The sequence below is a fragment of the Chlamydotis macqueenii genome, chromosome 10 (assembly GCF_036417535.1).
Source record: "Chlamydotis macqueenii isolate bChlMac1 chromosome 10, bChlMac1.mat, whole genome shotgun sequence".
In the NCBI taxonomy this organism is placed as follows: domain Eukaryota; kingdom Metazoa; phylum Chordata; class Aves; order Otidiformes; family Otididae; genus Chlamydotis; species Chlamydotis macqueenii.
This window is the reverse complement of record NC_141565.1, coordinates 18,599,406-18,624,000: the sequence shown is the minus strand read 5'-3', so window position 1 is coordinate 18,624,000 and position 24,595 is coordinate 18,599,406. Positions and strand designations below refer to the sequence as shown.

Below are 24,595 nucleotides of genomic sequence, written 5' to 3'. Positions count from 1 at the left end.
AATGTGGCTGAAACTCACTTTGGTTTGCTTTGCTTATCTTTAACTTGGGTGAAGGGGCTAGAAAGATTAGCGAGTTGTTTGGTTTTTCCAAGAGATTTCCTTAGTGTAATGATATCTATCCAGTTGTTTGCTTTTTTCAGAAGGGAGAGAGCACTCCTGCAAGACGACTAGCGCGGGGGTAGACGGCTGATGGCTAGAAAATCCTGCTTGGAGCAAACAAGGAGTTAGAAGGTCTAGGACAAAGATAGAGGGCTATGAACCAGGTAATCGGCCTCAAAGCACGGCCTTTTGCATTCTCTGCCAGCCTTTGGTTGGGGGCTTTTTGGTTTGCATCTTTCCTTGTGCCTGAGTTTGATGCGTGTGCCCTCGACAGAGTTGGAGAAGGCACAGCTTTCGCTTTTATTTCCGAGGAGATCTGAGGAGAGTCTCTATTTTAGAAGCAGAGCCGTTTGAATGGAGAGAAGATACCAGATTTGAAAACGCACGCTGTCGCTCCTCCTCCTGCGAGTGAGATGACAGAGCTGCTTTTCTTCTTTTTATAACTGGAAAACTGCGTTTGCATCTGCTAATTTCTGTACGCTGTCTGTTTGCTCTTTGGTTTCTGGGACTCCTAATTAGAGAGAGCCATCCTGGGAGTTGTTGCTTTTGGGTTGTTTTGCAAATGAGCGAGAAAAACTCACTCACACCATCTTTGTTTTTCAAAATTATTGTTTGTTATTGTTTCTGAATGGAGCTTGGGTTTCAAATGCCGGGCAGGACCTGTTAGCACTAACAGTAAATTGTCAGGGCTTCGCGCACAAAGGGAGTCAACCCTCTCCGAGTGACCTTGAGAGAGAAATGTTAACTCTTGTTGTGTGAGGGTGGTGTCTGTTCCTTTATGTGTGAATTAATCTGTTAAAATATCTTGAATATATGTTTATAAGAAACTTTCGAAGGATAAAATTAAATAATTGTCCTTTTCATCTCATGGAAAAGCAAGCAACCAAATATGCATAGAAATGTGACCTATTGTATGTGCTAGCTCGCACCGGTGGTCCAAGCGCGTTGTTCATTGCGGCTGCTGGAGCGGCGTCGGGGCTGGAGGGGAAGCGGGAGGTACCTGGAGTGTGTAAGCGAACAAAGCTGGTCGTTAATTGACTCGTGTTACTGCCGTGAATCAAACCTTTGCTGCGTTGAAAATAACGAAGTGAAAATTGTATTGTGCAGAAGTACTGCAGAGTTGCACCTGGCTTGGAGGTGGCTTTTGACTTCTGGAGGCTGGTAGAGAGTTTAGAAACGCTTTAGTGGCGATATGCATGAAGGGTGGGAGTCTAATTCGTCTGCAGCCAGCAGTTGGTGTTGCGGGGTTTGATACCGTCTCACCGGAGCGGTGCTGCTGCTGTCTGGCATAAACTGTAGCTGTATTTACTGGATGCAGCTTGGGCCTTTTATTTGGTTGAACAGTCGCCTGTTTTTCTGTGAGACAGAGTGCAAGAGTTTACGTTGCAAACTCGGAGCGGTGTGCATAAAAACAAATAAGTCCTGGGCTGGGAGAGTGGCTCGGCGGTTTCTGTTCCTGTTTTACACGAAACCGCGGGGAGCCCCGCACGCCGCTGTGCCTGCGCTGGGACGAGCAGGTGGGTACCTCCCGAGAGAGGGGCCGGCACCGGGGCCGCTCTCTGCAGCCTCTCTGCCTCCCCGTGCTGCGGTTAAGCATCCCTCCTTCTGGAGGAGACTGTCCTCTGGTGTGGATGGTGCTCAGGTCCGTACGGTAGCAGTTGCAGAGTCATACAATGAAGTATGGTTTGTGTTTGGTTTGGGATTTTTTTTGCTGCTCGCTCTTCCTTTCCTTCCAAATAAATGGTGATCCCAGTGATGGTAAGGATGATTTCTGTCAAGCTCAGGGCTGAAAGGCAGCTCTCCCCAAGAGAGGGGAAGGAACCTCACTCTGCCGATGATGGTATGTAAATGTTACATTATATTTGCCAGTCACTTGGAAGTGGCCCAGCTCCAGAGCTTTTATGCAGCTATGGCATGAGCTTCGTGCTGAATGTGGATTTTAATAGCTGTCAAGCTGAGTGGCATAGATGGAAATGGAGCTGGCTTTGCGAAGGGGGTTTGTTTATCCCAGGTGAGCTACCACCTTAGGCCCCCCCTACTAAACAAAACCACAACAGACTGAGAGTAACTTCTGTGTGGATGTGTAAAATGAAGGGGGGGTGCAAAAAGGCTCACTTGCAGAAAGCTGAGTTGCCCATCTCTGCCTAAAGCTTTGAGTCTTAAGAAATGAGACCTGTTGTCTTCACAGCTTGGTACATTTTAGTGCACTGGCTTTTCATGGGGACCAGCTCTAGCTCTTTTGAGCAGAGCAAATGGCAGCCTTTTAGTGTCTGTTTCAATTAATTTTCCTTGGGTTTGCTTGTTCTCTGTTCTTACTGTTTGTGGTCGGCAACACCCTCAGTAGTAGAGATGTCCTTAGGGGTAACTGCAGTGACTGATTCTCTAAGAAGTTTAAGTTGTTTAACCAAGATTTCACAATAAGTCAGTGTGGCACAAGTGGGATTAGGCTTCTGACTCTCCTTCCCTTCTCCTCACCACAGCTGTCTTAAATTTCAGCTCCTGCAGAGCATCAGTCAGCCTTTCACTGAGCTGCCTCCAAAGGATTTCACGTTCCTGTGGCCCTCGCGATACACGCTGCTGCTGGAAAGAAGTAACCCAGGCAGCGCAAGCCACGCATGCAAACAGTGGGAGGGCTTATGGCGTTGTATGCAGTTAGATAAATTAAAAGTTGTGGCAGCCTGCATCTAGACAGGAGTAGGTGAGGCTGCTGCTCAGGAGACTTGAAGGTGGCAAGTGGGCGTAAAGCTTGGTAGAGGTTCAGGTTGGTGGAAGTTCACCGTGTCACTGATGTGACTCTCAGGGAGGAGATTGGGCAACCCACGTCCTTCTCCTCTTGGCCAAGGTGATGTGCTCAAACTCTTTTGGAAAACACTGACTTTTTACTCACTGAATTTAGTTACAGCTTCCTGTTTTCCTCCTTCTTGTTCCTTTTTTACCTCCCTCCTCACGGCTCAGCATCACCAAGTAGCTCTTCCTTGGCGTTGGGAGGGCAGGGAAGGGGAGCAGCCTCCTGTGAGCCGGGTGCCGGGGCTGCGGGTCGGATCAGCTCTCAGGGATGCTCCGAGAGCAGCGTGATTTGTTCCGCTTCCCCGGGGAGACTCGACACATCACCTCTGTGATGCGCTCAGCCTCCACCGACCCAAGGCTTGGGACGGGTCCAGCCGAGAGGAGAGCACCAAGGCTGCGCCTGTGTCAGGAGGCGAAGCCGAGGATGCGCTGCGCATAATCCCATTTCTTCTGGACCCTTTATTTTCTAAGCACTAAATGAAATTTCAGATTTTAGATACGTCTAGACATATACAGTGCACGATAAAGTTGATAATACATTAATCATTTTTAACAACAGGTAATATGCATAATTTATGGTGTTACAGTGCTATCTTTTTTGATATTTATGATGGATAATGCTCAGTTTTTGCCCTCATATTACTGCTTTAAATTATACCACAGGAAAATTAATGAGAAAGTAGATTTATGGGTTTCATTTGTTTGTCAATTCGGAAATTAATTGGGTGTTAATTTTAGCCGTCCCTCATCAGACCAGGTCTTTAGTATGTGTGCATTACTTTGCATTCATTGAAGCCTACCTCCCATTTACTGTGGGTCACTAGCTTTGCATACATTAAAATAGCCCTCAGGCTCATTCTCTTGATTACTTTTTGAACTGCCATGCATTAGAAAATTTACGCCTTTCTGTTATAATTATGAAAATTCACTATTGGAAGATGGTGCTTGCATAACAGCAAGTGTACAGTCTTGCTCAGCAATGTAAGATCATATAGCAAATCCCAGTGCGTTTTTGTTCTAATCCTAGAAAGCTGCACTCTCAACAATCTTTGTTGTGCGAGTTTCATCCTTTGAAATTTCAAGGATCCCTTTTAATGCACTGAATTACCTCTTTAAGCTGAAGAAATATCAAAGGACTTCACCTTGTCGCTGTCTCTTTGTTTCCTCTTGCCACGCATCCCGTATGTGTTCCTCCCTTGCCTTGCTCCAGGTTTGCCTCTCCTCCTCCAAACGCCGCTGTCAGACGTGACTCAGCATCGCTTTTCAGGACAGCGGAGCCTGACTCGCTCTGTTCCTTACTATTTTTGGTTGATTCTTAAAGATCGTCCTTAATTGCTCTTTGAATCCCATACTCCTGCACAACTCAGCAACCGCCAGTGGTGTGTAGGCGAGTGGCCTTCACAGGGGTAAGCATGAAGTTTTATCCAAAAAGTACCCTGATGTACTGACAGTTGATCTATAGTTAGTTAGTACATAATTATACCTAAAATACACCCTGTCAGCAGGATAAATGACGGCTCCTGAAAACTCCGAAAGCATGACGGGTATTCACCCATCTGCAGTGACGAGAGCGGAGAGGGTTTGTAAGTCGAGAGAGGCTGGTGAGTTCAGCGTGATCTGGTTTAGTTAAATCATGCCATATGTTGGGATGGCTCTTTCTAATGGTCCTGCTAACCGCAAACGCAGACAGAGAAGTCATCTGGTCCACCTGGCTAGTTTGGGCTCCCCTCCCCGGCGTTATTTCTGTACTTAGCGTGGTGGCAGCCCTCAAGCTGCTCATGTGAAGCTGGCTGATTCACAGTTAATTGTGACATGGTGTAATTTAGTAAATGAGCAGCTGAACATCTGTACGCCTTCCCCCACAGTAGATCAAAGCCTTACCTTACACAAGGCTTTTAATTTCCACTAGTGAATCCTTTTTCTTTTACTGAACTCATGGATGGCGGGACGGCGCTGCTGGCCACCTCGCCGGCCTAGGGGTGGGGTGTCCGCTGGAGGAGATGGGTGTTTCGGCGTCAGCTGGGGTCCGTTGAAGTGTATTCCTGGAAAAATTCGGAAGTGGTGATGGGGTGTGGAGCCTGAGGTAAAATGTTTACTTATAAACCATACATCTGTGGACAGTATGCCTGCTGGAGAATTTAGGACTGGATCTTGTCATTTGATCACTTACTTAAAACTGATTTTACCGTTAACTCTTTTGTCTATAAAAGCAGAAATGTATTTTAGAAATCTGTGTTGTGTTTAATTTACGTGTCCTTTCATGGCTGGGCCAAGTTCTTTAAGGGCATTTATTCTGCTTCATATAAATAATTGATCAGCCAAGTTAATTTACTTCTGCCTGACTTGGTCAACCTTAATTAACTGCCCTGGAAGAAAGGCTGAACTTTTTGTTAGCTTAAAATCTTTTACAAATGTGACAAAGGAGGGATGTATTATGGCAACATTTTTTGCTCTAGCACTGATTCCAGGGGACAGAAACGTTGAATGATCTTTATGTGCATATATATATTAGTAAACACCTCCAAATACTAACAGCCAAAATAAAATTGTCAGCTTTGGAAGTAACTTCGAAACACCCAGGCTGCATTCTGAACGTGTAGTCCAGGCAGAGTGTGGGAGCATATTAAAACAAAGATTTTAAGGCGCAGAAGACCCCAGGGGTAATTTTTTAAAGGTGATGAGATGCTTAAAGATGTAGATCGGTGCTTATTGAGGAGTCTTAAAAATGTCTTACCAGATGCCTCCATGTATGGTGAGGCATCTAAATAACATGAATATCAGTCCCGTAGACTTTCAGACTTGCGGTGGGTGTTTGGACAGTAAGTCCTCCGTCACGCTGACTTTGAACAATGCTGCTTAGTCTTTAGAAGCTGTACTGGTAGAGGACTTGCAGAAACCGCACGCTTCAGTGCCCACCTCCTGCCTGCCGATCTCCACATTTAACCTTGCTTGCCTAAAGAGTCCAGTGGAGCTGAGACACGTGTATCTGCAGCACCTGGGCTTTGTGATGTTATGGACCTTTTTTTTTTATTTTTAATGGATTAGCACAAAACATTTTCAAAATTAAGATTTCTTCAGGTTATATCTTTTTAGTTCAAAACATCGATACTGGAGTCCTCAGAAGGATCTAAAGTTCATCGCTGAGCTGCGTTTTTTCAGTTTTGGCCATGCCTTTAAGGAATTAGCTGTCCCCTACTTCTGTCCAAGTCATCTGGAAGGATGATTAGCTGTGGTCCTCCTGTTGACAGAGTGCCCTGCTTTAATTCCGCTCCACTGGAATTTTACCCCATTACCTTGAACGTAACATCCACCACCGAGATGGGACAAACTGTGTGGCTTTGGCTTTGTATTTGGTTGTACGTCAAAGCTGGGAAAGGCTTTGTGCAGGTTAAGATGGAAATCCCTAGAAATTGATCACTGTTGTGAGATTTTAAAACATTAAGTTGTATATTATGCGCTCCTTGATTTCAGGATAAAATTTTACAAGTTGTTGTTCATACTGCGGCTTAGCTTTGGTCCCTTCATAGGGGAAAAACATCTCGTGTCAGCTTTAATAATCTTAAGTTGTTCTCTATCCCTCCTAACATGAAATATCCTAGAATTTTTTTTTAAATGCTTATACTGATAAGAAACCATCTATTTTAAGCTGTAAAAATGCATTTTTCCATTGAAGAACTGATATGAGGGTCATTCTGCTTTGCAGAACACATGAGACGGATGGTGCTCTTTTGCCGTTAAATTTAATGGCAAAAGATCAGAACGTGGTATCTTGCATGTCATGGAAGCTTTTGTGGAGTACGGTATTTCCTCTATAAATCATTGTGCATAGCAGCTTCTTCAGGACTGCTTTGGGTACTTGGGGTTGTATCCAGACCAGAATCTCAGTTTGTGGTAGTAGACGTGAAGCTTCCGTTCAGTTCCCACAGAACCTAATCATGTTGCATCCAGTCAACCTTGCTTTGCTTTTTTTCTTTCACAATTTTGAATGACAGACTTCACTAATAGCTTTCTGTAGGGCCCGCTCCTCCGTGCTGAGGAGAGGCAATTATCTCGGCCGTCCTCGGTGTACTCTCACCTCGCTCGTTTGGGTGTGCTCAAGACGACAAATAACAATCGTTCCTGCAGAAAGCTCTCACAGGTTGATTTTTGTGATGTGATACTTAATGATCAAACCAAACTATGATTATTTATGTCAACTCACATTTGACTACAGTGAAGAAATAAACGGTTTTACCTTTTCTCCCTTGTAAATCCTGTTTTCTACTGGAGATATTTTCCAAAGTGGATTCATTTTGTATTGGAGTTCGGTTGAAGTTACATTGAAGTTGACTGCCTTTGAATGCATATTTTTAAAGCAAAGATGTTCACTTCTGCTCTTAAAATAATTTTTTGAAAGTCCAAACGTCGCAATTTTCTTTTTACTCTTTTGACGTTCTCTTTGCAAACTCGGTTTCCAGCTCCGTTGCGTTGGTGGCCGCTGCCGCTCCTGCTCGGTTCGGTACGCGGGGTGGGCACCGCCGGTGGAGGGGCTGGGCGCAACCCTGCGCCGCCTCGGAGATTGATGGTAACCGGCTGGGGTACTTCGAAAGGTAAAAGGGAACGTGAAATTTGTCACGAAAAAGGTTCTGAAGAACTCTGTGATCTTTTTGGACCAAATACTATAAATAACCCATCTTTTTCTCAGTCCTACAGGTTGGAAAAATTGTAGCAATTTCTACTGTTGTTTCTTTCCAGGAGCATTTTGCAATCCTAGAGACAGTAAATAATTTCTTGACCAGTTTGGTTGTGAATTATTTTCTGTGTCCTGGAGATATTTTGCTCAGAAAGGCAAGCCAACAAATCGTGATCGGGCAGTGATAGATCTGCTCCTCGGTGGTGCACATTCTTCTTGCCGCTGTCAGAGGCATCTCGGAGCTTTGGTCGGTGCTTTCTCTGACCCTCCTCAGTAGTATTTTCAGGTTCTTGCTTCCAGTCAATTTGTGGCCTCAGAAGTGTTGGAAAATGAAATGTGCTGCTTTACTGCTTGGGCGCATTGGTTTTAGCATCTCTTTTCACCATGGTATCTGCTGGAAGCACGTTCCACCAGTTCTTTAGTACGTCCTTCCTCCGTCAGGTGTGGTCTACACAGTTGTGATGTTTGCCGTTGTGCATCACAACAGCCAAAGACATGAGTCCCTGGGTTTAACCTGCTAACCCGATCGTACATGGTGGTCATCCTTGGGCAGATCTTCTCCTGAGGTGGATTAATGTGGTGCTCCATTTTCTCCAGTTAAGGCTTGACCCCAAATTTGGATGGCAGCAGAAAACAACTACATCATGTTCTTTCTTTCTGATTAATCTCTAGTTAAGAGGTGTGTCCTTTTCAGTAGTGTAGCATATAAAAATTGCATGGTGTACCTTTGAGTAACTTGTGAGCTGTCTGGAGAAACTCTGGTCTCTTCTTCCAAAGCAGCCTGTGTCATGCAGTCGCTGCCCGGTGTGTCGTCCAGTCCCCGGCAGCTGGGGGCTCTGAATGTGTGTGGAATTCCCAGGGAAAGTGTTTTCCCCTTTTCTGTTGAAATGGGTCACTTTTCTCGCCCTGATTCTATTTCCCCTTATATGTAGGAAGGGAGAGGATTTTTCTTCTTCCTTCTGAGTCGGGATAGTTATTGAATTCGGACAGGTTCTTCCTTAAACATAAAGCATCTTACTTCCAAGGTGAGCTGCCCTGCCATGGAGGCATTGTCTCACGTGTGCAGGCGGTGAGTTAGCGTGGAGTAGCCGTGTGCTCGGAGCGTGCAGCCTGGCTTGGCGTGCCCCCTGTTCCTGGGGTGAGGGCGAGAGGAAGAGCAAGAGCACGAAGGAAGGGACGGGTGGGCTGGCAGAAGCTGATCAGGTTAATGACGTTTAAATCCTGTAACCTGGGGCCTTGTGGGTGGAAATACCTGTAAAACAACCCATCAGAAGATCTCAAGGGTTGCGGTTTGCAGCTGGAAGCTGGCATATGTGGTTTGTTTGGAGAGGTCTTGTGCTGCCAGTCAGTTCCCAAAGATGTAGGAACCCCAGGAGCTCTGGTGTAAGCAAGCAGGCATCATCCTCGCTATTGATGAGTTGTGAAGGACCCAGGGACAGACATCCACCGAGTGGTCAGAGCAGGCTGGTTGTGAGTAGCTGTGGCTGCTACGGTGATGTTTAGCTGAATAACACAGGAGGCTCTTCACCAGGAGGCCGTAGCGCATCCAAAATCAGACCAAATCCGTAACCAAGAACTGTGCCAAAAAACCAAATTCAGGGAGCGGTTGGAGCAGTGACAGCTGACGGTGTCCAGCACATTCCAGGCTCAGCCTAAATTGCTTCAGAGTAATAAAAGGTGCTGATTTGGCAATATCATGGTGTGAATGGAAACAGAAGCGGTCCATGCTCTGCTTCCCCTACCTGTGGCTACACACTGGGCATCAGGGTTTTGACACTGTCCATCATACGTTGCAAAGAGTGACTCATCCGTTTCAACGGAAAGCGTCCAGATGTAACTAGAGAAATTTAATTACGGATTCTGTGTGTTTGTTCAAAAATGTTTTGTTTTTTTTTTTTTCTTTAAGGGAAAAAAGATGTTGAGTAAATAAGACTATATTTAGAACAGAGCTAACTTACTGAAGTTATAGCTGCACCAACAGATACATAAACATAAACTAGTAGCGTGAACCATTAATGAAAGATAAATCGTATGAAGGGAAATGACAAATGTTTACAATTTTGGCAGGATTTAAAACAGGGCATGTCTCCTTATATACAGCAACTGTTTTAACAGCTGCTTTTTTTTTTTTTTTTCTTTTTTTCTTTTTCTTCCCCCTCCCCTAAATTATTTCAGGTTTTTGAGTCATGATGCAAGAATCTGGGACTGAGACAAAAAGTAACGGTTCAGCCATTCAGAATGGAGCGAGCGGTGGCAACCATTTACTAGAGTGCAGCCTGCGGGAAGTGCGATCAAACGGCGAGACACCTTCCGTTGAAATTGGGGCTGCAGATTTAGCACATCTTCAGCAACAGCAGGTACTGTAAGACGTCTTACAAGTTTCCTACTTACAGAAAAAGCATATGAAGCATTTAACGCCTGCCCCCCCCCCTTTGTATCTCCCAGTCAGAGGATGCTTTTAGGACTTGCCTACGACATTCTGTACGTCTTTTTGTCTGTAAGGGATTGCAGTCGTTGATGTAAAGGGAAACGTTGGACTTTTCTTCCAGGGCTCTTCTCTAATCATTCCCTAGAAATACCCAACAATCAGGGCTTGCTTGCATTGCCCAAATGTCTTGAGTCTGGTGGCAGCGATCGGGTGAACCACTGTATACAAATAACTGGTTTCCAAAATGTGTCACTGGGTGGAAAATACAGTAAGGTTAAATTTTGTTTTTGCAACAAATTGTAATATAATCTAGCAACCTCTATCAACAGGATGTTTTCTGTTAGTGAGAGAGGCTGTGGAGGTGTCTGCTGCAGCGAAACGGCAGGATAAATAAATAAATAAGTAACATCATGTGCCAGGGCTCCTCAATTCGGAAGAATCGGAGCCAAATTGTGCATTTTGCCTTTGTATTTTAATTAGTGTATTTTCTAGGAAGTGACCAAGTTCACCAGTGTAAATTATCCATATAATACATTTTGTCTTTTTCTTTTCCCTGATAAAATTTTGAAAGCCTCTGAGGAAATTTTACACCAAAGTGCTGGGCGTGTGTCACTAACGTGTTTGGGAACAAAGGCTGTAGCAGAGCTGTGGTGACGCCGAACCTTCACTTTCTCTAATGCAATAAGCATTCTTAAAAACTTTTAAATAAGCGATTGGCAGCTGATTAAGACTCCCCTAAGTGTACGGTGATCTTTTTACAGGTTGTTGTGGAGAAGAAAAAAAAACTATAGTCAAAACCAAAGCAAACCAAAGGCTTGCGGAGGAGCAGGGACCCCGATTGCCGGCCTGAGACAGAAAGCTGCCGTAATTAAACAAGTCAGGAAAATGGATGGTACTAAACGCGTAGACTTTGGTTGTTTCAATCGTTTTCATCCCACAGGTTTTTACTTGAAGTGAGAATACCATCAGTGAGAAAATCACAGCCATGCTGAATTCATTACTGCAGTAGTCACACAAAACCACGGATAAAATTTCAATAACTGCAGGCCACAGTTGAGTAAACAGTTGCACTGAAACTTAATTCCTGTTGACTTTTCCCTCATTCTTCGCCAGGGGCACATTCTGATTCGCAGTGCAGAGACAACAGGGGTTACAGCTTTGATTAATATAGGACAGTAGAAGAGGAGTGGAACGGTAAAATATGTTCAGCACAAAGGTCTTGCCTTAAAAAGGCTTCGTATCAAAATGAGTTAATTACGCTGCGTTTTCCGTAGGCGCTGTGGAATTTTCCAATGCTTTGTGCAGAAAGGAGCAGGGGGGGTCGTGCAAACACACGTGCGCACCGCGGACCGGAGTTGCTCAGACCTCTTCTCCTCCGCTCCTACCACCAGTCAGTAACCTTCGCTGCCGGCGCCTTGTGCCAGGGCTTCTCCGTAGCCATCCGGAGGGCTCTTGCCGCCTTCGATAAGGTCGTAATCTCGCGTGTAGCGGGTTGTGTCATTCAACAGCCACCTGTTCGGTCAATTAAGGAGTGGCACCGATTCATTCCTGTGTTGGGTCCTCCAGCCCTCCTCCAAACGGTGCCCGGCACAGACACACGGGTGCTGCCGGCCTCGGTGGGAGCAGGGTGCGAGGCTGAGGGGCAGGATTGCCAGGCTTGGGATCGTTTCACACAGCTCAGGTTTTAGCTTAGAGTTTATTTATCCTCTGCCAATACAAGAAATGTGGGGAGCTTGCTTTTCTCCAAGTTCTTAAAATATCTTTATGTTCTTTGTTTGAATTCTTCTGTTAATTGGGTTTGATGACTAACTTCTCCATGGAGTTTATCTTTTAAAAAGCAAGTTGATTGCAAAGTTTAAAACAGTTTAAAAAAAAAAAAAAAAAAAGACCTGGTAACAATGACAGGGTAATCAGAGCTAGCATAAAAATATCAATGCTAGTGTTTGGAAAATACTTATAAATGCTGAAAAGAAGAAAGCCCCGTTGTTTTCAGACAGCTAATGCGAGCGTTTACAGATACACATACAGCACGGAGCATAATGTTTAGATGTTTCTCCGTATACAACATATGCTCTCAGGTCACTTAACAGAATGCGTTCTACAAAACACTTCGTCAATACAAATGAACGAGTTCTGAATGAAATAGCTATTTCTAAGGAGCATTTCATTCAAATCTTTTCTTTTTGCCACCTGGCACTTGTTTTGTCTGGAAAAGAAAACAATGAGCGGTGGGTAGCTGGAGCGTTGCTGTCGTGGTGGGTTGTGATTCCATGATGAGCGCGGCTGAGCCCTGAAACCTGGGTGCGCGATGGTTTGCATGAAGCATCTGTGCTGAGTTTTGGTTCCCATTTTTTGTGAAATGTATGAGTTTTTAAGGGCTGCTAGCTTTGTTACTGTGAGAAAGGAAAACAGAAATGCTTCAGAGTTTTCTAGGAAGTTTTAATGGGTTTACAAACGTGTCAATATTTTACCATGGAAAAATACGGAGCACCATGGGTGTTGGTATGTTTGAAGGAACAATGTGTGGTGTAAGTGCTCTTGTAGTAAGTGCAGGGTGGACTTGTAGGGCAAGTTTTATGCTTCCCATGTCATCTTTGGGTGAGTCTGCCATGCAGGAAGACAGGGACTGATGCTCCATTATTTTAGCATTAGCAATCTTGTAAAATGTACTGTTAAGCTGGAAATAGCAAATGTGGGGAGCAGTCCTGCCACGTGTAGGAAAACCAAATAGCTCCAACTGAGGTTTGTGTTTGTAATCATGAAGTAAGAAAGGCAGAGCCATACAAGTGACTCTTCCAGGAACAGTACATCTGTGGAAGAGTTGGATAAAATGGAGATACATATAGGAGAAATGTCCCCCAGAACCAGACTAAAAGGGAAGGAAACCTCTTTCCCGTGGTGTTTTGGCACCTGCTGAGGGTGGGAGGGGTTGCTGTCCTGCTGCTTCTGCAGGTGCTGGTGGTGAGCATCTCACGGGAATGCCTGTCAGTATGAGGTGGAATGGGCAGGGTTTTGGTGACCTGCCTGTAAAACCTGGAGCAACCATGAAGGTCACTTGGGTCATTGGGCTTCCTAAAGAGGCCAGAAGCAGGCATGTGGTGTGGGGTCAGGCAGCGGGGCTCAGGAGCTTGCTCCCAAGGTGCCCAGAGAGGGCAACCAAGGGATGGGGCAAGAAACCTGGGAATGGGGTCCCAGGCAGAGTCTGGCAACATCTCTTGGCTGTGAGGCATTGTGGAAAACGTCTGGGAGGTGTAAAATGGGTGCTGGAGTGACCCACAAGCTGAAAGTCAGGCTTGGGAAGGGAAATTCGGACGGAAGGTATGTAATGATGGGGTGACTGTTGTCTGCCAAGGAGTAATAAATAAAGACTCATGGGGACAAACTGCCTTTACATGTCTCTGATCACAGGTTTAGTTGCTTCAGTGGTTTCTGATGCCTACTCAAATAGAAGGTTTGATGCTTCAGTCCTAGCCGGATCTTTTTTTTTTTTTTTTTCAAACTTATAAAATAAATATTATTTATTGTGTTTTATTTTTATCCTCGGGACTCTTCATTAAAGCCTTCTTCACATTATTAGCAGAGAAACAAGACTGTGAACTGAATAAAGAGAATGAATACAAAGTTGAATTCCAACGTATAGCAGCAAGACACCAAATGCCGTGTTGCGCGGTGGCAGAAATACAAACCTCTCCACATCATTAGCGAGATCCACTTTGATACCGTACCTTCAAGCGCTGCCCCATGAGTACAAAACTCGGTATCTTTTGAGTAATCCAGAATGCTTTTGAACTTTTAGGAGGTATGACTTTAATAGTAATTTGTTGACAGATTAGCCGCAGAGATTGCAAAGAGTTTATTTTGCAGAATTGGCAGGCTGGTATCAGTGTTCTCTTCAGGAAAAAAACACACGTGGCTGTTTTGCAATCGCTTGCAGTTATTGACAAGCTGCGCTGAGCAGGCAGAATCGGAATGTTTGGATAATGTCAACCTATAGCTTGTCTGATGGGGCGCAGGGTGCTTCTAGGCGGTGCGTAGATTGCTTGATAAAAAGGGTTACAAGGTGACTGTGTTTATGACAAACTGGAAGAGCCGTATAAATGCAACTGGTACATGGAGAAACAAGGAAGAAGTTTATGTAAAGAATTGTAGGGAAGTTTCTTCACGCTGACTTTGAGCTGAACTGTGCTGTAGTTGTGAAGTGTCACTTCAAGCTTTCTGAAGAGTTTAGATAAATACCGGCTGTGCCGTGTGCCCACAAAGTAGGGAGAGAAGGGGTTTTTCCTTGAAAAAATCGACAGCGTTATATATATTTCATTGCATCTGGTTTTGTGCTTTTTACACTCTAATTCCACTGAATGCATACAAGTGAAAAATATTCACGTCTAGGAGCTAAAAAGGATGTTTGATGGCCGTAAGAAACCGGGAAAGGTTCTGGTGTCTGTGCCTGAGTCGGTGACCTCCACGTCGGTCGGACTGGCTGTGGTGGCGGTGTGGAGATGCTGCAGTTGGGCCCTTTGGCAGCAGTTATTCTGAGAGGTGTTGTGATGTGAAGGTTTAGACCGAGGGAAGCTAGCTCCAGAGGGAAGATGTGGTTTCTTCAGATTTTGTTACTTCCCAAAGACGAGGAAAATGTACAAGAAATTGGGAGCTTGGTGTATTGTTGAGAGACTTGTCAGATCAAAAAGATTTGACTAGAAAGAATTCTGAGTATATCACAATGTATATTAAAGTAATGCTTTAAAAAAAAAAATCATTTGGTGAGTTTCATCTTACTTCGAAAACCCGTGGGGAAAGGTTGCAAACTGCATCAGGAGTTTTATGGTCCCATTGATCATGATGTGGACTTACCTCCTCAGAACAAAACTGCTCGAGTAGATCCGAGATAAAGCCTTTGTTTCGTATTGACATAACTGGGTTAGACCAAATTTGTTTGTTAGACTTTGAGGGAGCGTCCGCGTTGAGTCATTTTGTCCGAAGAGACATAAAGCCTAATTATTAAACTGCTGTTGCCATTGAAAGAGGCATTTGGAAGTATAGATTAAACTGCAGGCTACTGGATTGTGTCGGATTTGGTGGTGTATGCTGATAATCGACGATTACAACATGGTGGAAAGATCACTGCGTTTGTAGAGCTTGTGCTGTTCCGTCAGTGACTGCAAAAAACAACTTGATGCTGCTGGTAACTTTGTGTTTTTGTCATTCAGACTTTTCCCCCAAGTCCTCTGATCTCCCAGCATTGAACGGAAGGTGACATGGTGTCTTTGTAGTCATTCAAATCTAATAACTTTTAATCTGAAGGTTAAGTAGTGAGATATAAACTAAGAGATGATAATATCAATTTTATGTTCACTGAAGGGCACAATATACCTCTTTCTAGTAGAGGGAAAATTGTGCGTAAAATGTCTTTTGCTTTTCAGTGGAAAAGCTGTGGCTCTGAGAGCTTGGGAGTGAAGCAGCGCTGGAAAAATTAAATAAGTTTTAACATAGGCTGGCTACCTTGCCTGGATTTTAGAATCAATGATTTTTTTTCCTTAATAATTCAATTTTTAGATCTCTTGTCAATGAACCGTGCTGAGAACATTCCCGCAGCACTCTCTATCCTCACGATCGCTAATGTCTTTGTTAGAACTGCTTATTGACATCAACAAGCCTTAAATTTTCTCCAACTGTTGAAGGGTAAGGGGAAACTACCACTTTGTTGCACTTGCTGAGATGATGTTTTTGTTTTTTTTTTTTTTCCCCTTGCCTTGGTTTTGTTGCGTTTTGCTGCTGAGGTCTTTGCCAAATAACTGCATAAATCTGAGTCTTCAAAGCCCCTTGACATTGGCACCCCGAGCTCTGCGGTTGTGCGGATGCAAGCGCGTACATGCAGAAGTTGGGTCGTTAGACAGGTAATCACCTGGGTTATGTGCGCTTCCAAATCCAGAAGTCTTCTTCAGGCTGTGGATGTCTGTTTCTCTATTTATTTATAATTTTTTACAATAGCTACTTTTACTTCTCCTAAATTAAGATCATGCAGTAATGGTTCAGGTTTGTGTGGGCTCTTTGAAGAGGTGTAACTTCTGAAATATATTTACCGGTTTGTTTTTCAGCCTTGCATCTCCTGTGAAAATTCAGCCGTGCTTGTTTTCGTAGGTGTGTGCGCTCTCTCCGTATATTTGCTTATGCTTACTCATTCGGGAGTGCTGTTTAGGGAAACTCCACGCAGGAATGCTTTAAAGCTGTTAGCCAGCACGCGTACGTACTGCGGAAGAAGTTCAGGAGGCATCAGAAGGAGATTAAATTTCAAATGATTGATGTTCTTCAAATTCTGAGAGGCTATTCCTCCTCCATTGATCTTCTTGCTTTTTGGGTTATCTAATAAACGATGCGACCAAAGCAGAGATACAGCAATGGTAGCGTGCCTGTGAAGGTGTGGAGCGGTCTTTAATTCACACGGAGCTGTTCCTTGTTGCGGCTCTTAACGCCGCCAGATGCTTCAGCGTGTGCCGAAACAGGAACGCGTGAGGAGTCCTATTAAGGTCACTGGTACGTCTCATGCCTGGAGAACTGGGAATGTGCTTAAGTACCTTGCTGAATTAAGGCTTAAGTAATTTCACACTAATAAGAAGTTGCATGGATTGCTGATATTTTAGAAGTAATTTAACTTTATTTGGGAATGCGCCGCATGTAGGGAGATGGTTTGGCAGTGCCTGAAGAGCAGCGGCAGAACTGCAGTGGGTTTTACTGGTGTAGCCCTTGATTTCAGTGGAGTTTTTTCTGACTTAACTACATTTAAACAAGAGCAAAATCAAATGCCATGGTTTCCTGTGTTGTGCTCTCACTCCTGTGGAACCCCTTTGGGTATCACAGCAAATAAGAAGAATATCAACAGTACTGCTGGAATTGATAACAGCACTGTTGTAAATAAAGTTTGGGATATGACATAAAAATGCAGAAGTCGTGAATACTCTTCATGAGTTTATTTAACTGTGTAGCACCCCATTAATTAAAGAAAAAGACCAGAAGGTGTATTTTGGAGGCTCAGTGCAAACAGTGACATTGTGTAATGACAGTTTTGTAAGATGAGCGTTGCTTGTTTTGTTGCTGTATTCTGTATTTTGTTAGCCGTGCCCCTTATATTTTCAAAACATAAAATGTGTTTGCAACCTGTTTTAAATAGTGCAAATATATCTTTTTTTTTTTTTCCCCCCTATAAAAGCTCTATATTGTGTCTGTAGAATATCTGTAAAGTTAGTGTCATGTCTCAGACAATTTGGAAGCCTGGGGCAAGTGCCAGCTTTATTACAAGTTGGGCTTTTCAATTTATTTTTAATCATATTTCTTCTTTGGCTTTTAAGGGTTTTTCCTTTTTTTTTTTTTTTTTTTTTTTTCCTGGGCTACTGAAAGTAAGGCTGGTAACGTGAAGGCTGGAGAGAGTTAGGCTATTCAATCTAGCACCGCGTTGCAAAACTCATCAGCGCGGTTCCCCCCTTCACCCCCAGCTCGCGCAGAAGTGTGTGTTCCCAGGCAAACTGGGGAGAAAGATGTAAGAAATTGATATAATTGATATAATTCCTTGTGTTCTGTGTGCTGACGTAATCCTGATTCTTGTTTGGTGACCATAAGGGTTGAGGCCTGGGATTGTTCCAGACAGAAGCATCACCGGGCGTGCGGACACACAGAAGGCTGTTGCGTGCCTGGAGATGGGTCGTGTTTGCTTGGTAGAGCACTTTATTTCTGATTTTGGATGGCTTCTTCTGATCAAGCTTCAAGGCTGAACTAATTCTTAGATGCATGTTTGTGGGGCCTTCTTACCTTATTAAATGAAATACGTAAGTTTTTGAAAGGATTTTGTTATTTTCTAGCAAGAGACATGGTTGTTGAGGGGCACAACACAAATGTTTCAAATTTGGAGATGCAGAGCAAGGTCACAGTTTGCCTCCAGAATCTGAAGTAATCAGGATTTTATTTCAGATAAAACCTCTGGGGCTGATACTTAAAAAACACAACTTTTAACTGACATTACGCAATTTGCTGTGTGTCGCTTAGCCAAATATTTGTGGATGAGTCTTTTTTTTTTTTTTTTTTTTTTTTTTTTTAGAAAAGACTTGCCAAAGTTCAGGTGGGATTTCAGACTTTAACAAACTCTACCTGGAAATTAAGTGCAGGAAAGGAGGGGGAAAATTCTTGTCTATTTGAATTAGAGTGATCACAAGCTAAAGGAATGTGGTTGCTGTTGATGTGCTCAAATCAAGTTTTCCTTAAATTTTCCTTGTTGTTATCGCTGATACCAGAAAACCTCTGCCAGGAAAGGACTGCAACGCCAGTGAAGTGTTGTAAGGCTACTGACTCTCTGACGTTCGTGCTTTTTTCTCCTTTTTCCAGTAATCAGTGAGGTACGTGCTAACCTAGGGCTAGGGTCCCCAGCTGTTCACAAGGGCTGCGTGGGCAGAGGGTAGATCTTCCCTAGTCCTGCTAGCATCCTTAATCAGCAGCAGACCCACAACTTTGGGGGTTTTGGCTGCTCTCTCACATACGAAACTGGGCCACTTGTGTTTTTAAACCATCATCATTTCATATTTTTGCTTCCACATAATAAAGTGATTCATTGGGGGAGAAAGGTCAGTCAGGGGAAGGAGAAATGGAACTTGTTAGGAAGCAGTGGGGCCCAGCATCTCGCAGGAGAAATAAGAAATAAAATGGAGGATAATTCTCCTTACGCATAGGAAGGCATTTGTAGTACTCAGATCCTCAAAGTTCAGTCTCAGCAGTCTCCAGGAGACTTTTTCTGGCCTCTGCTTAGATGAGAAACTTGATCTGAAGATGAGCTCACCTAGGAAGAGCTTTAGTTTTGGAAGAGTGGCTTTACGCTCCTTTTACAAGAGATCTTTGCTCTCTTGTATTGCATTACGTACCTGCTCCTGTCCCACGTCAATCCTCTTCTGCAAACTCGGAGAAAGATGGAGAGGGGTGTGTGGAAGGCAATTGTTCTGGACTTTGTTGGAAGATCTACAACATTTTTGATGAAGAGGCTGATCGAGACACTACTCTTGTCGTTATTAATTTTATCCTCAGTTACAGGTTCAGTGCAGTATTTTTATTTGGTGAGGTCGTGTGCCGTGATGCTGCATCCCGCTGGGAATGTGCGTTACACTTGGCGCATACACGCAGAGCAGGTCGGCTTGGGTGAAGGCATCAGATCTGCTGAGGGTGCGTGCACGAGAGCTCCCATTTTGTGGCAGGGATGCTCTGGGGCTGGAAGAAACCATCCATTCTGCCACCTGGCTGTGGCACTCGCGTGTAGCTGTAGGTGAGGTGCTTTCTGTAAGGTCACGGAGAGGGTTCGTTACAGATAAACCTCCCTAATCCTGCATTTTACTGTCTGTTCATGCAATCAGAGTCGTTCTCTCTGAGTAGCTGGGCTGGTTTCTTCACAGCCATCACCCCCGCCGTGGTATTCGGGTAGCAGAAAGGTTTTGTTCAGGGAAACCAGTCCACTCCATCGCCTTCCCATAGCTGCGATGCTGTATTGCAGATCTGGACACAAAACCCTCCGCGTCAATAAACAACAAAAAGCAGACTTACCTTTTGTAGCGTTCTTGAAACAAGTGTAAGGTTATAATACTGAAGCAGGTTTTATTAAATCTTAAGTGTGAATCCATATTGAAGAAATAATGCACTGCTTCTTTTCAACTTCTTGTCTTTTTAATTAGGGCTGGCAATGGGATTGTTGGCTTTTAAAGTACGGTAAATACGAGCCTGTTAATATTATTGAACGTGATACCCAACGAGGTGCAGGGAGTGCTGGTAGCTGTAGGTGTTTTATAGAGCAGCTAGCAGGGGCCGGTTTCTGTTCGACAGTACTTCCTTTGCGACTGCCGGGATGAAGCCCAACATGGCAGCCTGTCCCGGGGTACCCATCCCAGCGGGCAGCGTGGGACCTCTTCGTCCCGTCTGACGGGGTGGATTTGAGCCCCTTTGCACAGCGCAGCAAGCATTTGGAGTTTTTAAAAACCAGTTCTGACTCCTCCTTTTTCTTGAGAAATGAGTCACCAATTCCTCCGATTAATGCTTTTTAAAGTGTTTTACTCCTGGTTCCAGTCTCTTAACCTGGGCAAGGACTGGATTATAAGGGTTTAGCAGTGATTAGCTCTGTTTACGGTTTGTTTTTTTTCTCTGCTCCGAAAGGTATGGTGTTTGCTTTGCTGAGGGGTTTTATTTTGTGGAGTTTCTGTTGACCACCTGCTTTTTTTCCTAATTGGTCACAAGGACAATTGCTGGGCCTAATAAATAAAAGATACGGTCTTCCAAGGCTGTGTCGTAGGGACTGTGCGTCAAAGATTCATAAACTGCGAGCGAAAATATGTGCCTTTCCCTGGGGGCAGGGAAGCGCGTGCCGTGTTCACGTTTGGGGATCCTTCCAGGGCTATGGAGAGCCCGCGGCAGTGACTTCTCCAGCACTGGCGGGTGGCCTGCCGTACCGCAGAACAGGACAGCCCGCCAGCCCAGGTTTGCTGTGAACTCTCTCTAGTTTTACACATTTTTCTTCGTGGATTTTGGAAAAATATACTTTCCCCCCCCACCCCCCCCTCAGTCTTTCTGTGCAGATGGAAGGCAGGAGTTAGGTGTATCTCCTGAGTCTGCCTGATGCATGTCTCGCCAGTCTATCGATGGAGGTTTCACTGCTGCCCAGGCAGGGTCTTCCAGTGCTTAAGTCCTGGGAGGCTTCTGACCAAAATGCTTGTCCTGCAGGTAAAACCTCTTCTCTCTTGTTGGGTGTGTAACAGACCCGAGAGCAGATCGTCTCCTTGCTCTTTGCGGCATCCTTTTTCATACGTGAATGCTGTTCCTGTGTCCTCCAGCTGAAGTCTTGCTGGAGCGAGTGGAGAGGATGAATTTCGCAGTGTGTAACTTGCAGGCAGCGCTCCTGTTCGTGGCAGTTTTGCAACAGCACGACCCTGTTGACTCATACTCGACTTGTGATCTGCTGTAATCCTTAGGCTTTTATTTTCCCTGAAGAAGTGCTGCGTAATCTGTTGTCTTCCTTGCTGTATTACAAAGTTTGAGTACTTCAGCTGAATTGTAGCATCTTGTAATTGATCCTTAATAAATGCTATCCTGTTTTTACAGGCAATTTCTCCACTTTCTCCTCCAACATCTTTGCAGTCACTCTCAAGGTAGTATCATCCCCAGACTTTCTGAGCTGTCTGTTCCTTCATCTGCGTTGCTCTCAAAAAAGGATTGACTTCTTCAGCGTGTTTGCTGTCTCCTTCCGTTCTGAGAATGACTCATGGATACACATATCAAATACACAGTTGTTTTGTTAAGATTATGTTTTCCTTGGTTTGCTTATGAAAATGTCATCTGAGATACTATCAAATAAGTTTTTACAGACAAAATACAGGACTTCTCCTGTCTTTTCCTCATTCGAAGACCTACCAATGGTTACATCTTTTCCCCCTTGATTTTACAAGATTACCTGCATCTTGGACTGACCTGCCATCTGCACTTGATGTTCAAAACAGTGTTCTCAGTTAACTGGTGTTCCTAGCGGTAGCTCAAGCTGAAGTTGTGTAAGAAAAACACCCGAGGAGGGATGTGTGTGGAGGGCCCTCGCAGTAACCCCGTCTTCTCCGTGTGTGTCTATTCTTTCATCTACTGGATCTTCCAGAAGCACAGTCTTACCCTGAGGAGTAAGACTATTGTTTTCAGGCCAGAATCTGGTCTCAGAAGCTGCTATCTTTACCACACATCATGTCCCTCCATCTCCAGTCTTGTATCAGATTGTCCTTGGAGCAAAAGATGAGCAAATGAGTGTGTCTTCCCATTTAATTGTGTGTGTCAATGATAAATCTTTTGAGAAGACTCGGGCCACATGTTTCTGAGTAGGCAGCTTCTCAGTCTGCATCCTGATCCCTGTCCTTCGTCAGTCTCTAAAATCTGAAGGCCAAAATAGAAGGTTTAAAGGAGGGCGTGGGGTGGGGATGTAAAAAACCATTTAATGTTTAATGCGCGGAGTCCATCCAGAGCTCCCCGATAATAACTCCCATAACTGTGCCTCTGTCATTTGGAGGCCACTGTTCCTGCCTTTGCCAAGTCTCTGTCGTCCACAAGACAAGACATCTGCAGTGCATTTGTTTAAAGCAGGGAGATGACAAGCATGGAAACAGATGTTGGAAAACAGAGCAGCAAAAGGCCTGTGCGAAGTGAATAGCCCATAGGGCCGGAGCTGTTTGATGGCTGATTACAGCGCGAGCCAACTGTTCGCTCCGAGCAGGCTGAGCCCAGGAGATCCTCTGGTGAGAGATGTACTCTGCCAACATGTGGTGCTCCCTTTGTCGCCGTACCTTTTTAGACGTACCTAGGGACAACGCAGGGACCGGGATCATCATTCAAACCCCCTTAGATGAGTAACACTCCTGCTTATCCAGGCTGAATTGATTCCTGGTTACGAGTTGAACCGTCGGAAAGCATCAAGAGCGTGTCTCGGCATCCAACAGCCAGTATCACTCATTAGTTTGAATGAAAAGCCTGTGTGCAGGCTTTATCAAAGCCGCAGAGAGTTTTATCATGATCAACATAAAACAATATTCTGTCTGAACCCTCTGCACCATATTGCCATATAAAAAGCAGCTAATGTCTAGTGATCCTTGGTATATAAAGCAATTCAGGTTTATCACAAGCTGACGTATTACGCTTTGACAGCAAAGAATCCCTTTTGTACCTGATTTCGTGTTTCCTAAAACCAGCTTTGCACCTTCTCTGATCTTGTCTTTAGGAGCTGATCCCCTCGTGCTGGGGAGATACAGGTGCTGTTAGATGAACTCCCGAAACCTGGGAGTATTTACCTGTTAGTCATCTTGGGCATGATACAAACTTGCAGAGTAAGGGAGCAGGACTGGGGCTCGGCTTGTTCTGTCCCGTGGGCAGGAAGGGGATGGAAAACTGGCCCCACTGGAGAAAAAAATACCCTCTTGTGTTCTCCGGTGTGGTGGGCAGGGACGGACCTCCAGGAGCAGCGGGCACCCAGTGGGCAGGACCGCGCTGTCTGAACAAAGCCGCTGCAGCTTTTCAGGGATTCTCTGGCACGCTGTCCTGTAAGGTGACGCTGCTTTTTTTAGTGACACAGCAGCTACCAGTTGAAGGATTGATCGTCTTTCTTAGAGAGGAGTGCCAATTTTTTCCTCTCTAGCCCCTTGAAATCTCCCTGTTCAGGATCGGCAGAGGGAAGTCTGACCGCTGGCTGGTGATGCCACTGAGGTCCCCTACGGCCAGAGACACACGGGACAAAATATGAAGCCCAGGGCTGTGCTGGAGGAGGTGCTCAGACACGTTGGGAGTACGCTCCAGGACCCTCTGTGTAGGCATTTGTTTAGATTTGTGCTCTGAGCCTCTGATTTGATAGTTGCTGTATTTCTACCAGCGCTACGCCCCGTAGGGCCACCTGAGGTGGTGACTGCATTGCAGTGGTGTCCCGTTTGCATGCCCAAGTCTGCCTTCCATGGGGACACTAAGGACCCCGAAAGCCCAGGACACGAGGGCTGCCCCTTTCTCCAGGGTTAAGATGTGGTCAGGCTCCACACTTGGTGCTTTCCCGGAGCAGGAGGGGCTCCTGTGCCTGGGTGCACGCAGAGTTGGTTCCTATGGAGGGACCGGCAGCGCACCCTTCACACTGGCGTGGTGTTGCTGACACTCCTTGTGCGTCCAGCGATCGCTCCATCCGTTGCTGCCTTAACTTAGGGAAAGAAGGACAGGATTCTCCCGCCCTGCAGATGTGCTATCTGCTAATGAAAGACTGTTCAGTGCAATCACATTTCCGTCTTATCCTGGTAGAGGGAAGGTGATATATGCCTCTTCTATTCAGTTTTTCTCCATCTCATTTTTTTTCTTTGTGATGTTGTGGACAGGCAGTAGACGACAACCATGGAAATCATTACTACATTGCCCCAGTCTTTACAGGGACTTGAACCATTTACCCAAAACATTTTATGAAAGGACTGGCTCCCATATGTCCGAGTGAAAATCACTGGACTGTTCTTGAACCTCCTTATATCGTTATTGTTTATCTGAAAGGATGAAAGGAAGAAAGATCCAGGACACCTGGAGGGATGAACAGAAGGAGATCTCCTCTGTGCCTGCCCTGCAGATCCCTTACCTGACCAGCCTGTGCTCAGCCCCAGATGTACCACAAATTGTGCTGCCCAGCCAGAAGCGCTGAGGGGTTTCCCTTCTGGCCCCAAAGCCGCTGCTGCCTGCAGAGGCAGGGAGCTGCACGGAGGGATTTTGTTTTCAGGACATCTCAACAGATACCATAGTTTCTCAGGTGGCAGCCAGGCACTGTCGGTCCCTGCACGGTACATCCTCTCCAGCCTTTTACGCTCCCTCTCCAGAGGAGCTTTGGTCTTCAGGTCTCTGTGTTCCAATCATCTTGAAAGAAGACAGATGTCGCACGCGATTTAATGTCTGATGAGGTTTTGAACTGAACATAGAAGTGAAGGGAAGCTAGGTGCATAGGATGCTTTTGGTCCTCTAAAATGGATGTTCCGCTAAGTAATGAGGAATTTCTTAGGTGTAAAAGACCTGTTGTTATTTATTCAGGAGGATGTTGGTCCCAGGTTTGTGCTTAC

At 45.0% G+C, this 24,595-nt stretch overlaps 1 protein-coding gene across 16 annotated transcripts in view; it reads left to right on the top strand.

The window, feature by feature from the left end:
• The window catches only part of FOXP1 (forkhead box P1), a 382,770-nt gene that overhangs the window by 206,813 nt on the left and 151,362 nt on the right, over positions 1 to 24,595 (top strand). For all 16 annotated transcript variants that reach the window (XM_086755804.1, XM_086755817.1, XM_086755816.1 and 13 more), the window contains one exon: positions 9,734 to 9,915. In XM_086755804.1, coding sequence (XP_086611930.1) covers positions 9,745 to 9,915 — 171 coding nt within the window. In that variant the 5' untranslated portion in view covers positions 9,734 to 9,744. The remainder of the gene's footprint in view (positions 1 to 9,733; positions 9,916 to 24,595) is intronic.